The sequence below is a fragment of the Amblyraja radiata genome, chromosome 15 (assembly GCF_010909765.2).
Source record: "Amblyraja radiata isolate CabotCenter1 chromosome 15, sAmbRad1.1.pri, whole genome shotgun sequence".
Lineage (NCBI taxonomy): Eukaryota > Metazoa > Chordata > Chondrichthyes > Rajiformes > Rajidae > Amblyraja > Amblyraja radiata.
In genome coordinates this window covers 28,170,805-28,185,720 of record NC_045970.1, presented here as the reverse complement: position 1 = coordinate 28,185,720, position 14,916 = coordinate 28,170,805, and the positions used below count along the sequence as shown (strand labels likewise).

Here is a 14,916-nt window from a genome sequence, read left to right as displayed (position 1 = left end):
CAATTAACCTACAAACTTGCACGCCTTTGGAATGCGGGTGGAAACCAGAGCACCCAGAAAAAACCCACGCGGTCAGAGAGAACATGCAAACTCTTTGAAAACAGCGCCCGTAGTCAGGAATGAACACAGATCTCTGACGCTGTAAGGCAACAACTCTAGCGCTGCCCAACGCATGGGATCCAAGGAGAGATAGCTGAATGGATAGCAAACTGGCTCCACGGAAAGAAGCAGAGGGTGTTGGTGAAAGGTTGCTTCTCGGACTGGATGCCTGTGACTAGTGGTGTGCCTCAGGGTTTGATGCTGTGCCCATTACTGTTTGTCATCTATATCAATGATTTGGATGAGAACATACACGGCAAGATTAGCAAGTTTGCTGATGATACAAAAGTTAGTGGTTTTGCAGATAGTGCAGATGGTTGTGAACGATTGCAGCAGGTTCTGGATCGATTGGCCAGACGGGCGGAGGAATGGTTGATGGAATTTAATACAAAGAAGTGTGAGGTGTTGCATTTTGGGACGTCAAACATGGGCAGGACCTACACAGTAAATGGTAGGCCTCTGGGTAGTAATGTAGAGCAGAGGGATCCAGGAGTACAGATACATGGTTCCTTGAAGGTCGAGTCGCAGGTAGATAAAGTGGTCAAAAATACTTTTGGCACTTTGGCCTTCATCAGTCAGAGTATTGAGTATAGAAGTTGGGCGGTCATGTTGCAGTTGTACAAGACATTGGTGAGACTGCCTCTAGAAAATTGTGTTCAGTTCTGTTATAGGCACTATATTATAGGAAAGATATTGTCAAGCTTGAAAGGGTTCAGAAAGGATTTATGAGGGTGTTGCCAGGACTAGAGGGTGTGAGCTATAGGGACAGGTTGAGTAGGCTGGGTCTCTATTCAATGGAGCGCAGGACAATGAGTGGTGATCTTATAGAGGTGTACAAAATCATGAGAGGAATAGATCGGGTAGATGCAGAGTCTCTTGCCCAGAGTAGGGGAATCGAGGACCAGACGACATAGGTTCAAGGTGAGGGGGAAAAGATTTAATAGGAATCCGAGGATTAACTTTTTCACATAATGGGTGGGTGTATGGAACAAACTGCCAGACGAGGTAGTTGAGGCTGGGACTATCCCATAGTTTAAGAAACAGTTAGACAGGTACATGGATAGGACAGGTTTGGAGGGATATGGACCAAGCGCAGGCAAGTGGGACTAGTGTAGCTGGGACATTGTTGGCCGGTGTGGGCAAGTGGGCCGAAGGGCCTGTTTCCACACTGTATCACTCTATGACTGTGTCGCCGCTAAATCAATATTTGGCTCAATTTATACTGAGCTAAATATTGATTTTGTCCTTTTCAGTTCCCTGACAAATCAGATATTTCTTCTGAAAATCAAAAACAAAATGCATTTTCAAGACTTGGTGAAATGCAACAGAATAGCAAAAAACACCTCAGAAATCAAGGAATAGGTTCTCACCTCAAACCTGATGGTGACGTGACACAAAAGTTGATATGTAATGCTGATGATAAATATGGCAGGGAGTCCACTGTACAATATGCTTAAGAATAATTTCCCTAATAATTTAAAGTTTTTCAACAATAATACATTCATACACAAACAAGTAGATACCGTGATATTAATAAGATATAGATGTGTTAAATAACCTATGTCCAATAATTATCAACTGCTTCATCGAATCACGTTCAGAAGTGGGTATATTTGCCGATGATTGCTTTATCCTTAATTATAATCACAATACTTCACTAATGAAGCAGTCATGTTTGCACACATCAAGGCAGAAAGCATTTGAGTGTAGGCTGATAAATGGCAAGTAACATGTGCAACATACAAGTGCCAGGGAAAATTAATCTCTAACAAGATAATCTAACCATCTCTCTTTGACTTTCAATGGCATCAGCATAGTCAAGTGCCTCACTGACCATACCACTGAAATATTGCCTTCAAGAGCTGGTCTTGCAATGAGTAACTTATTTTCCACCATCTATGAGGCACGTCGGGAATATATAGGACATTGCCAACATGCTTGGATGTGTACTGTTCCAATTAAACTCAACATCATCCAGGATAAAGCAACCTAGTTCTGAATCTAAATGACAAAGTCACCATGGATCCCATACATCTTAATCTTCCGGATCAGCCTATCATTGGGGCTTTTCAGGATGGCCAGAGTTCATGAGATTGGTGTGTTTGTTCACGTACCAGAATAGTTTATGAGTAATAGTACATAAAAATGAGTAAATCAGCAAAAATTATTCTTTGCAATATTTTCGTTTTGCCAGTTAACCCTCACTGTCTGAAATTAAGACTGTGGGTTCTGGGAGTCTGCAAGTACAGAAAAATATGAAAACAGTGAACAAAGAATAAGGTAAAACACTGTAGCTGGGCTTGAAACATAAATCCCTTCACGTGGGTGTCTATGTTTAACTTGCACATACTGACAACTTGCCAAGTGACACTCCACATCATGATTGCTTAAAAACATCAGCTCCCAAATAGAAATGATCACAATCAAAAGCACAGAAAATGTAAAAGTCTGATGACAGGAACAGGCATAAATCTGATGGTCATAAAGACTTTTCTTTAGGGTCAGTTTATCTGGAGGAACACAAATCGACACTATTCAAAACACTGAAATATATTTAGGCAAATAAAGGACACAAAAAGAAATCAAGTGCCAGCCAAATTTAGTTGATTGAAACTTTTATACCAGCAACAAAAACACTCCTTATTTTCTATCAGGATCTAACTTTACCCTAATCTTAATAGCTTTTCTTAAATAACCACACCACTTTTCCCCAAGCTCTCTTCACCACCCCCCTTAATCTCAGCCCTATTAACCCACTATTCCTTTATCAACCAAATGTTGTCAAGGCTCCTAATATCTGAGTGTCCATGTTTTCCTTTGTACCTCTGTAAAACAATGGTGATATTTTTATCCTTCAGCAAAATAAAACCCGCACCACTGCTGTTAGAATACTCCAACCTGCAATACTGCCAGGCCAACGGGCCTTTATGGACAGGTTTAGAACTCTACATTTATAATAACTTGGACATGAAAATGGCAGCAAAACCTGGTGATTTTTGTATATTATCTTGTGTACTATTCCTAAGCACTTGTACGTAATCTCAGATTGTGCTCATGTATAGTAATACTTTTACTGAAATGTAAAGAAAAAAATTATTTCACTGTACCTCAGTACATGTGGCAATAAAGTTCCATTGGACCATTGATAAACATTAGAACTTACAAATGTCAAGTTTCTTAGGATGAGATTGTACCTGCTGCAAAAAATGTAAATGACTTGCCACTGTCTCCAGATAAAAATTAATTTTGGATGTCATTTGATGTTAACTGAAGTCTCTCTCAAGGCATTTTACATTGCAAAGATGGGAAAATGGATGAAGGGGTGAATCAAGTGGTCTATGAGCAAATGTGGTTCATTTTCACATCTTGTTCACTTTGTTTATTTATCTTCATGGTGTTACTGAGCTAAAACACATTTGTTGTGAAAAAGGGAAACAGATAATTTACTAACACAACTGGTTTATTTGGACAAATGAACCGATCTGTCTTTATTCACTCATTCTGCATTTATAAACAAGTTTGCTTTATTTATTGCTTGGTTTGTTTCCTTTCCTCAATGCCAACTGTATTGATGTACCTGAGAACCAGAAATAAACCAAGCAAAGTCTTTCAACAGCCTCCTTGGAAAGAGAAATTGATTTTTTTTCAATTCACTGCCATCTCTCCAACTACTGGAATTTACAATGCAACAGACAAAAGGCACGTCCTTGCCCGAAGCATACCCTAGACACAAGGCGGTGGGGTGGGGAGACGACGCACGGTGCATGAACAAACACAGCTTGGGGAACAACAACGTAACAGCAGTTGCAGTGTTCTACGCCTGCTGGCCCCAGAACTGGAATATCAAACAAAGTGGGCGAGGAAGGCTGAAGGGGAGGAGACATCTCAATCATCCCAAGGCCTGCACCTTAGGAAGCTTTCAAAATAGCGAAAATTACCAATGTAGTGTTCAGGAAGTGAATTAAAGTAAGATTCTTGTTGTCCCAGACAGCTGTCTGCTTGGCTCCCGGAGACTAGGCCTGGTGCGAATCCAGGAGGAAAGAGCTACTGGGTTGAGGAGGACTGGAGAGAAGAGGGGAGGAGCGGGGAGGGGAGAGGAGGACAAGGCTGGGGAAGGGAAGGTTGGCCGGGACTCACCGCCTCCACCGCCTGCTGCAGGATGTTGGTGAATTTGGTGAACATCTTGGCCTTGGACTCGCGGATCTCCCGGCGGAATTTCTCCTTGGACTCCTCAATCTTCTTCCTGGTTCGATCCAGCCTGGCTGTTCATACGCGGCCTCGACAAGCACACGCGTAAATATGCAAATATAAACATATAAAAACACAGGATACAGAGATCAGCTGAGGCCGAGCGGCCGCGGACACGGACAGTAAACACTGGCTCTGCCCGGGGACACAGCGCACAACCGACACGGTGGCAACGCGCTTACTGACTCTCCCGCCGCCAGGGGGCAGTGGAGGCCGCTACCGTCCTCCCGCCGCCAGGGGGCAGTGTAGGCAAGCGCCGCCCTCCCGCCACCAGGGGGCAGTGGAGGACGTTGCCGCCCTCCCGCCACCAGGGGGCAGTGGAGGACGTTGCCGCCCTCCCGCGGCCAGGGGGCAGTGTAGGCAAGGACCTCCCTCCCGCCGCCAGGGGGCAGTGCAGCCAAGCGCCGCCCTCCCGCCGCCAGGGGGCCAGTGCAGACAAGCGCCGCCCTCCCGCCACCAGGGGGCAGTGGAGGACGTTGCCGCCCTCCCGCCGCCAGGGGGCCAGTGCAGACAAGCGCCGCCCTCCCGCGGCCAGGGGGCAGTGGAGGACGTTGCCGCCCTCCCGCCGCCAGGGGGCAGTGCAGGCAAGCGCCGCCGTCCCGCCACCAGGGGGCAGTACAGGCAAGCGCCATCAGGGGGCAGTGCAGGCAAGGGCCGCCCGCTCTCACCCGCTCCCCGGTGCTTGTGGTCATCCTGGCGAAAGGGGGCGCCCCGCCTTGCCGTCGCCACCATCCCGGCCGCCTGGGGGCGCTGGGCCTGACCTCCCGCAAGATTGATGCAGCTTCAAGATGCGAGAGCTGATCTTCGCTTCACACCGAACACGGACACTAAATGCAGCGTCTCTGGAGAGAAGGAGTGGGTGAGGTTTCGGCCCCAGACCCTTCTTCACAATGAGAGTCAGGGGAGAGAGAGAGATATGGAAGGGAAAGGCGTGGAAATGACAGATCAAAGCAGACGGTGATTAACACAGGGAATGGTGAAGGTTTATTGTTGGCTGAGGGGAAGGTGACAACGAGGCATAAAATCAGAAAACTTAATCAGGAGGACGGTCAAACTGGTGGAGAACTCGGGGCGGGGGGGGGGGGGGGGGGGGGTGGGGGGAGAGATGGATATCGTATATTGACTGACTATTGTAAACCTTGAGGAGTTTTCCACAGAGGGGGGAAGAAGGGTTTCGGCCCCAAACGTTGCCTATTTCCTTCGCTCCATAGATGTAGCAATGTTACAAAATTTTGAGATTTAAAAAATCAAGTCTGTAATTTATCCCATCGGATAAAGCATAAAAATAAGTTTAATTTGACACCTAATTCACTTTCATATCTCATGTATTAAAAAAGTTATGGCCATTTTCATACTCGGAAATGAGCATCTTGTTCCCTATTGATTTTCTATGGACGTAACAAAAAAGCTGTGATCGTGGACAGTCAAAAGCCCATAACTTTCTTAAAAATTAAGAGAACTGAATGAAATTTTCAGTTATCATAGATTGAACCATTCTGAAACAAATATAAAATAATCTTACTTGGATGACCTGAAATTAAAGCATATAATTAGTTAGTTACCCAAGTGTAGCTAATTTCAAACTTCAATTACTAGATCTAAACATCTATCCATTTCTTAATAAATGATTAACATTTTTAAATAGCCTAAGTGTGCAAATAATATTCATAAATAATTCACAATAAAACATGATTTTTAAATCTCATTTACATTAATTTCTAGGCCAAATGGAAGGAATTTAGTGTTCAATTGCTGTAAATTAAAGTCCATTTTAAATCAGCTTTCTAGTGGGATCCTGTGAACGCGCTGGTTTAGAACGTTCACATTGCGGTAGATTTGTGCCCTCAAATGCCCAGAAAAATACTGCGGGATACAATGGGGCCAAAATGAGCTACTCGCAATATTAAACTTTATATAAAGGGATCTTAAGAAGCCCTTTTTAATGTAAAAATAAGCTACATACCTTCTGTGGTTTGCTCTATGAGACCCTGACGGCTGTCGGTGGTCGCGGGTTTAGAGATTGATTTTTAAACTACTATAACTATTATCCAAGGCCTTTAAAACTAATAATAGCTTTTGCGACGGGGTCTTCCAGCGATTTTTCGTTAATAATTAACTAGGCTGAACATCTTCGATTTGAACAGCCTAGAGAAAATCGCGTTTTAAACCCACCCCCCTCTAAACGGCGCCAAAATCGCGCACACCCGCAGCGACAGATTTTCAGCGACGCTTCAGGTAGGCTTTGCAACATACCTAATAGATGCTGCTGCACCTGCTGAGTTTCTCCAGCACTTTTGTCTACCTTCTATTGTAAACCTTCTGACTCCCACAACTACACTTTTTCCCACATCCGCTCATTCCGCCTGAACCTACCCGATCTCCCGGTGGCTCAGCACTTCAACTCCCCCTCCCATTCCCAATGGCCTCCTCCATTGTCAGAGTGAGGACCAGCGCAAATTGGAGGAACAGCTTGGCTTTGACCCCAGCAGTATGAACATTGACTTATCTAACTTCAAATAGCTCTTGTTTTCCCTCTCAATAGACAATAGGTGCAGGAGGAGGCCATTCAGCCCTTCAAGCCATTCACTGTGATCATGGCTGATCATTCACAATCAGTACCCCGTTTCTGCTTTCTCCCCATATCACTTGACTCCGCTATCTTTAAGAGCTCCATCTAAATCTTGAAAGCATCCAGAGAATTGGTCTTCACTGCCTTCAGAGGCAGAGAATTCCACAGATTCACAACTCTCTGTGTGAAAAGGTTTTTCCTCATCTCTGTTCGAAATGGACCACCCCTTATTCGTAAACTGTGGCCCCTGGTTCTGCACTGCCCCAACACCTCCATCCCCTCCCCTTCCCAGTTCTCCCACCAGTCTAACTGTCTCCAACTACATTCTATCTCTCCCGCCCACTCCCCTGACATCAATCTGAAGAAGGGTCTACACCTGAAACGTCACCCATTCCTTCTCTCCAGAGATGCTGACTGTCCCACTGTTACTCCAGCATTTTGTGTCTACACTTCTTCCCACCCTGCTTCCTGCAAAGACTCTATCCCCTCCTCCCAATTTCTCCGACTACGCCGTACCTGCGCCCGAGATCAGGTGTTCCATACTAGAACATCCGAGTTGTCATTCTTTAGTGAACAGAGGTTCCCCTCTTCCCCAACACCTCCATGAGGCCCGCACTCGTGTCTCCTCGGTACCCCACAGCTCCGCCCTTGCTCCCCCTCCCCCTAGTTGCAAAAGAGACCGATTCCCCCTCGTCCTTACCTTTCACCCCATCAGCCGTCGCATACAATATATAATCCTCCAACATTTTCACCACCTCGGTATCCCACCTCTAAGTCACATCTTTCCATCTCCACCACTTTCCGCAGAGACTGTTCCCTCCGCAACTCCCTGGTTAACTCATCCCTTCCCACCCAAACCACCCCCTCCCCAAGTACTTTCTCCTGCAACCGCAGGAGATGCAACACCTGTCTCGATACCTCCTCTCACTACTCCGTCCAAGGACCCCAACACTCCTTTCAGGTGAGGTAGTGGATCCTTTGCACCACTTCCAACCTCATCTACTGTATTCGCTGTTCCAGGTGTAGACTATTGGCGAGATCAAGCAGGGATTGTTTTGCCGAACACCTCCGCTCAGTCCGCCTAGGCTTACGCAATTTCTCTCGCTTCAAGTAACCCTTGCTTTCCCTCTCTGTCTGTTCCCCTGGTCCTCGCCTTTCACCTCACCAGCCTCCGTATCCATTACATTATCCTCCAACATTTCCGTCACCTCCAACGTGATCCCACCACTAATCACAACCTCCCATCTCCACTCCATCAGCAACTCCTTGGTTCCCTTCCCACCTTTTCTCACAGAGAGTGGTGAATCTGTGGAATTCTCTGCCTCAGAGGGCGGTGGAGACAGGTTCTCTGGATGCTTTCAGAGAGAGCTAGATAGGGCTCTTAAAGATAGCGGAGTCAGGGGATATTGGGGAGAAGGCAGGAACGGGGTACTGATTGGGGATGATTAGCCATGATCACATTGAATGACGGTGCTGGCTCGAAGGGCCGAATGGCCTACTCCTACACCTATTGTCTATAAACCACCCCCTCCCCAGGTACTTTTCCCTGCAACCACAGGAAATGCAGCACCTGCCCTTATACTTCCTCCATTTACACTATCCAGGGATTCTAGACATCCTTGCAGGTGAGACGGAGGTTCACTTGCACTTTCTATAACCTGATATACTGCATCCGGTGTCCCTGATATTGGCACCTGTACATCGGCAAGACCAAGCATTGACTCGGCAACTGTTTCACTGGACATTTACGCTTGGTCCGCCAAGGCCTATTTAATCTCCCCTTTGTCTACCATTTTCACTCCCCTTCCCATTCCCGTTACTGACCTTCATCAGTCTGAAGAAGGGCCTCGACCCGAAACGTGACGCATTCCTTCTCTCCAGAGATGCTGCCTGTCTCGCTGAGTTACTCCAGCATTTTGTGTCTATCTCCCATACTGACCTTTCTGTCCTGGACCTCCTCCATTGCCAGAGCGAGGCCTCATGGAAAGTGGAGGAACAACACCTCATATTTTGCTTGGGCAGCTTAAAACCCAGCAGTACCTTGATTTCTCTAATTTAAGGTAACTTCTATACACATTCCCCTAACCTAATTTAAGGTAACCTTTTATAACCCAGCCCTGCCCCACCCAGTTTCCCCACCTTTGCTCCCTCCCCCCTTCTCTACCAAAAGTTGGTTCAACAGTTCACAATGAATGAACCCTCTTGGAATCACACCGTCCCTAGCCAATAATTGGCCCATCAGGGAACCACCCTGCCTGAGGTCATCTGTTGCCGACCCTCATTTGTTTTGGTCTTTTCCAGTTCCCATCACCACCCCCCCCCCCCTTCCTCCCCTCCCCCCACCTACAATCAGTTTGAAGAAGGGCCCCGACCCAAAATGTTACATCCATTTTCTCCAGAGATGATGCCTGACCCATTAAGTTACTCCAATATTTAGTGTCTATCTTTATGGTGAAAACAGGTTGTTCGGCCCAAGTTGGCCTCGTGCTCAAGAGGGCCACCTATGTTAGTCTCCACCCGTGTTTAACCCATATCCCTCCAAATATTTCCTATTCATGTGCCTGCCCAATTGTCTTTTAAATGTAGTTATGGTACCTGCCTCAAGCACTTCTCTATGGGTCCCAACTCAAAACATCGTCTATCCACATCCTCCAGAGATGCTGCCTTACCCACTGAGTTACTCCATCACTTTGTATCCTAGATTTGTGTCAAGATTCCAGCATCTGCAGTTCCTTGTTCCGGTGGGCAGCGCGACTCACGTCGCAGCGGCCTCTGCAGTCCGTCTGTCTTTTTGTTATTTTTTTACCCGTTTTAATGTAGTTTTTATTTATTTTTTGATGGGGTATGTGTGTGTGTGGGGGGGGGGGGGGGCGGGGGGGAAACTTTGAAAATCTTTCCCCTGCACGGAGAACCCGACCTTTTCCCTGTCGGGTCTCCGTTGTCGTTGGGGCTGCAACGTGGAGCGTCCTCCGGCAGGAGCGACCTGGAGCTCCAGTCGCGGAGCTGCGGACCTACTCACCATCGTGGAGCTGGCCGAGTTCGGAGCGGGTGGAGCTGTGGTGGCGCACTGCTGCGACCCAACCCCGAAGTTTCGGAGGCTCCAACCGCAGGTCCGGTGGACAGTGACACCGGGAGCCCGCGGGTCCCTGCTGGAAGACCGCTTTTCGGGGCTTCCACAACGGCGACTTCTCCCGCCCGAGTCGCGGGGTCGAGGAGTACCTGGAGCGGGGCCTTACATCACCGCCCGGCGCGGCTTCAACGGCTGCGGGACTTTGCTAGCGCCCGCCGGGGGCTCCAGCACCAAGACCCGGAGCGCGGCCTTGCATCACCCGGCGCGGCGTTAATGGCCGCGGGACAATTGCCATCGCCCGCCGGGGGCTTTGACTCTGACATCGGGAGGGGAATGGGGAGTGCAGGGGAGAGATAAGTTTTTTTGCCTTCCATCACAGTGAGGAGGAGATGCGCTGTGATGGATGTCTGTGTAAATTGTGTTGTGTCTTGGGTCTTTTTTTCTTGTGTGTATGACTGTAGAAACAACATTTCATTTGAGCCTCTATGAGGTTCAAGTGACAAATAAATTGTATTGTGTATTGCATCTATGTGGCATATATCCACTGCCCTCTGGGGGGGAAAAAACTGACCCTCGGGCCCCTGTTAAATTCTTCCCCTTTCACCTTAAACTTATACCCTTCAGTTCTTGATTCCACAACCCTAGGAAAAAAGATGTGTGCGTTCACCTTATTTTTGTACTCACGATTTTATGCACCTCAAAAAATCACCCCCTCAGTTTCCCACATTCCAAGGAATCAAGTCCTCACGTTCAATGGATCATCTTCCATCGTTTCCAAGCACCTCCAGTGTAATGCCACCACTAACACATTCCCTGCCTTCTGCCAGTATTTTGAGGTGTCAGATACCTCAGCAAATACTTTGTCCGTTCTTCAGTTAGAGCCGATGTTCTCACCTATTCCACAGTGGCCGATCACCCAAAGAAAAATAAATGCAACACTTGCTATTTTACTACCTCGCCTTTCACCATCCAATGTCCCACACATTCCTCCCAGATGAAAAAAAGCAATTTCCTTACACTTCTTTCAATTTAATACTGTCCTCAAGTAAGTGTGCTAACGCCTGTAAATAATGACCTGATCTCTTCAACGTTTGTACATGCCTCTTACCTCTGTGAACATTTACAAGTGACAAAGACCTGTCACCAACCAAATGAGCAAAGGTTTCAGCAGAGGTTGAAGACACACTGACATCTGAACTTGTCTGCAATGCCAGAATATTCTGCAAGTGGAGGCTGTAATTAAGTCAACCCATCAATTGTCTGTGTTTCACCTTAAACACAAATATATGTTTTTCTCAATGTCACCTTTCTTGGATAGATTAGTGGGCGGCCGGCAGTGAGCAGAGAGTGAGGAGCAGGAGGGAATTGTTTGTAGGTTTTAAGGAGATGAAGGACGTTGCCTATTTATCAAACGACAGAAAGTAATAGAATCTGGGAGATAATCTTAAAAGCATAGCAGCATGATATGAATTTCAATTACACACTTTTATTGAATGTTGCAAGATTATACATTGTTATATGCTTACATTCAAGAAAGGAATTGAACTGCAATTGTCAACAATTGGAATTTCACATTTGTCATGCATTCCATGTGATTCTTCTACATCTTAAGGTCTTCCATTAGGAGTGTTTCACAGCCGGTGGAGGTAGAGTTGCTGCCTTGCAGCGCCTGAGACCCAGGTTCGATCCCGACTGTTACGACTCCCGAATGCAAGTACTTCAGAGCCACGTAACACAAGTCAAAAACCAGGTTCAGGTTCAAAAAACAGTTTTAATTATTCATGGGAACACAAAACTCAAACCTGATTTAAACAACCCAGTCAGGGATATGGATAAACCGACAAACAATTTAACAATGCTCCAGCCAGCCACGCCATGGGCCGTCGAACCGGAGATTCCAAAACCTGCCCAAAGAGATACAACCCTGAAACCAAAATACACGAAAACTCTAAGGTCAGCCCTTATCCGTCCCAATTCAATATCTGTTAACAAGGAATGGTGAAAATACACAAAGTTCTATGCCATGTGGTCAGGCTTCCTCGGCACACACCAACAGTCTGCTCATCAGTCAGAGTCTACGACGAAGAGGCCAGAGAATCCTGGGAAGCTCTGGTATTTATACTTCAGATGAGTCACCCGTCACCTGACGCAGCTTGGCCAATCGGGTACAGGAGCCTTTAACCCCTCGATTCCAGACTCACAGCCACGAGGCCTGCACTTGGGAGAGAAACAGAGAAAGGTAAGTACATAGCATTCACCAGGAGGGGGAAGCACCTAACACCCCCACCCAAAGATACTGAATAAGTTTCTGAAAATGAACTAAAAAACACCACCAAATTTCAGCAACTATTCAGTAGCACAGACATCACTGGCGCGACAATACATCAGCCAATACATTATCTTTGCCACGGATATGCCAGTCAAATGAGACAACCGCAAGGGAAGCGTCTCCAAAGCCTCAGAGTTACTCAGCTTTCCCTGCGTTACTGCCACAGACAACCGTGCCTCCCCCACATCACCACCCGTGTCAGGGGGCAGCACCACTGCAGCCAAAACAGGCTTAGAAGGACATAGCTCCGACCCATCAACCTCCACAGGCTCCTGCTCATGGTACTGTTTCATCATGTTGACATGACAGAGCTGAGTCTTACGCCTCCGATCAGGGGTACCAATAACGTAATCCCTCTCAACAACCTTCTTAACCACCTGATAGGGACCGCTATACCGAGCCTGCAGACTGGAACCAGGAATAGGCAACAACACCAGGACCTTGTCACCCGGAGAAAAATTCCTACTAGAAGCCTTCCCGTCGAACCAGTCCTTCATCCTAGACTGAGCAGAGGCAAGATTACCCATTGCCAGTTCGCATGCCCTCCTCAGTCTAGAGCGAAAAGTACAGACGTGGTCTAAAATACTACGTTTTGTATCCTCCTGCAACCATTTCTCCTTCAGGACCCTCAACGGACCACGTACAGTATGCGCAAACACCAGGTCAGCAGGACTGAACCCTAAAGACTCCTGCACGACCTCACGCACCGCAAACATAACTAGATGAACACCCTCATCCCAATCCCGGACGAGCCCCCATTTTGTTACGACTCCCGAATGCAAGTACTTCAGAGCCACGTAACACAAGTCAAAAACCAGGTTCAGGTTCAAAAAACAGTTTTAATTATTCATTGGAACACAAAACTCAAACCTGATTTAAACAACCCAGTCAGGGATATGGATAAACCGACAAACAATTTAACAATGCTCCAGCCAGCCACGCCATGGGCCGTCGAACCGGAGATTCCAAAACCTGCCCAAAGAGATACAACCCTGAAACCAAAATACACGAAAACTCTAAGGTCAGCCCTTATCCGTCCCAATTCAATATCTGTTAACAAGGAATGGTGAAAATACACAAAGTTCTATGCCATGTGGTCAGGCTTCCTCGGCCCACACCAACAGTCTGCTCATCAGTCAGAGTCTACGACGAAGAGGCCAGAGAATCCTGGGAAGCTCTGGTATTTATACTTCAGATGAGTCACCCGTCACCTGACGCAGCTTGGCCAATCGGGTACAGGAGCCTTTAACCCCTCGATTCCAGACTCACAGCCACGAGGCCTGCACTTGGGAGAGAAACAGAGAAAGGTAAGTACATAGCATTCACCAGGAGGGGGAAGCGCCTAACACCGACTATGAGTGCTTGTCTGTATGGAGTTTGTACGTTCACCCCGTGACTTGACAGGGTTTTCTCTGATTTCCTCCCACACTCCAAAGACGTACAGGTTTGTTGGTTAATTGACTTGGTTTAATTGTAAATTGTCCCAAGTGTGTAGGATAGAGTTAATGTGCGGGGATCGCTGTTTGGAGTGGACTCGGTGGGCCGAAGGGCCTGTTTCCGTGCTGTATGTCTAGACTAGACTAAACTAAACTAAAAGTAATTAATTCAGTATCTAACCTATACACGGAAAGCCATTCAAGGTGGCATCCACCATTTCAGGTGAACCTAAAGGAACTCTGGCATTAATTTGAACTTCTGTTTCTTGACTAATAGTTAGTCCTCAATCATCACACATAAAAAGTTTGTAAATGTTATTGGAGACAAGCTGAATTGCCTCAGCCTCCTGAGGAAGTTGAGGCATTGGTGTGCCTTCTTAGCTGTTGCTTCAATGGAGTTGGTCCACAACAGATTTACTCTAAAGAATTTGAAACCCTCCACCACTTTCACTTTAGTACTAATGATCCTGAATGGGGCGTACTCCACCATGCTCATTGAAGTCGATAACTAGCTCCTTCATCTTGCTGATATCGAGGGAGAAGTTGTTGCCCTGAGATGATGCCCTAAGTTTGGGCAGCCAGCATCTGTGAAATGAATGAACAATGATTTGTCTCTGAAAAAGAGACTGAAAACTCTGAAGACTCTGAAAAATGGTCTCAACCCAAAAAGTTGTCTAGCCTTTCCTGATGCTGTCTGAGCCATTGAGTTCCTCCAGCACTTTGAGTTTTGCTCAAGATTCCAGCATCTGTGGTTTGTATAAACACGGAACTGCTGATGCTGGAGTAACTCAGCTGGTCAGACAGCATCTTTGGAGATACACAAAAATGCTGGAGAAACTCAGCGGGTGCAGCAGCATCTATGGAGCGAAGGAAATAGGTAACGTTTCGGGCCGAAACCCTTCTTCAGACTGATAGGGGGTGGCAGGGAGAAGGAAGGGGAAAAAAGGAGGAGGAGCGTGAGGGCTGGGGGATGGGAGGAGACAGCTCGAGGGCTAAGGAAGGGGAGGAAATAATAATAATAATAATAATAACTTTATTTATAAAGCACTTTAAACAACTACAGTTGTCACAAAGTGCTGTACATGAGAACTCATGAACAAAAAGCTATTACAAACAATTAAAAACCATTAAAAACCGTAAAACGAAGGACTATAAAAACACACTA

General features: G+C 46.6%; 1 protein-coding gene across 1 annotated transcript in view; it reads right to left on the bottom strand.

Moving 5' to 3' along the window:
- Positions 1–4,544, bottom strand: part of fhip2a (FHF complex subunit HOOK interacting protein 2A) — a 62,147-nt gene extending 57,603 nt beyond the window's left edge. Inside the window, exon 1 of the mRNA XM_033033939.1 lies at positions 4,237–4,544. Coding sequence (XP_032889830.1) covers positions 4,237–4,281 — 45 coding nt within the window. The 5' untranslated portion in view covers positions 4,282–4,544. The remainder of the gene's footprint in view (positions 1–4,236) is intronic.
- Between the last annotated feature and the right edge of the window lie 10,372 nt (positions 4,545–14,916).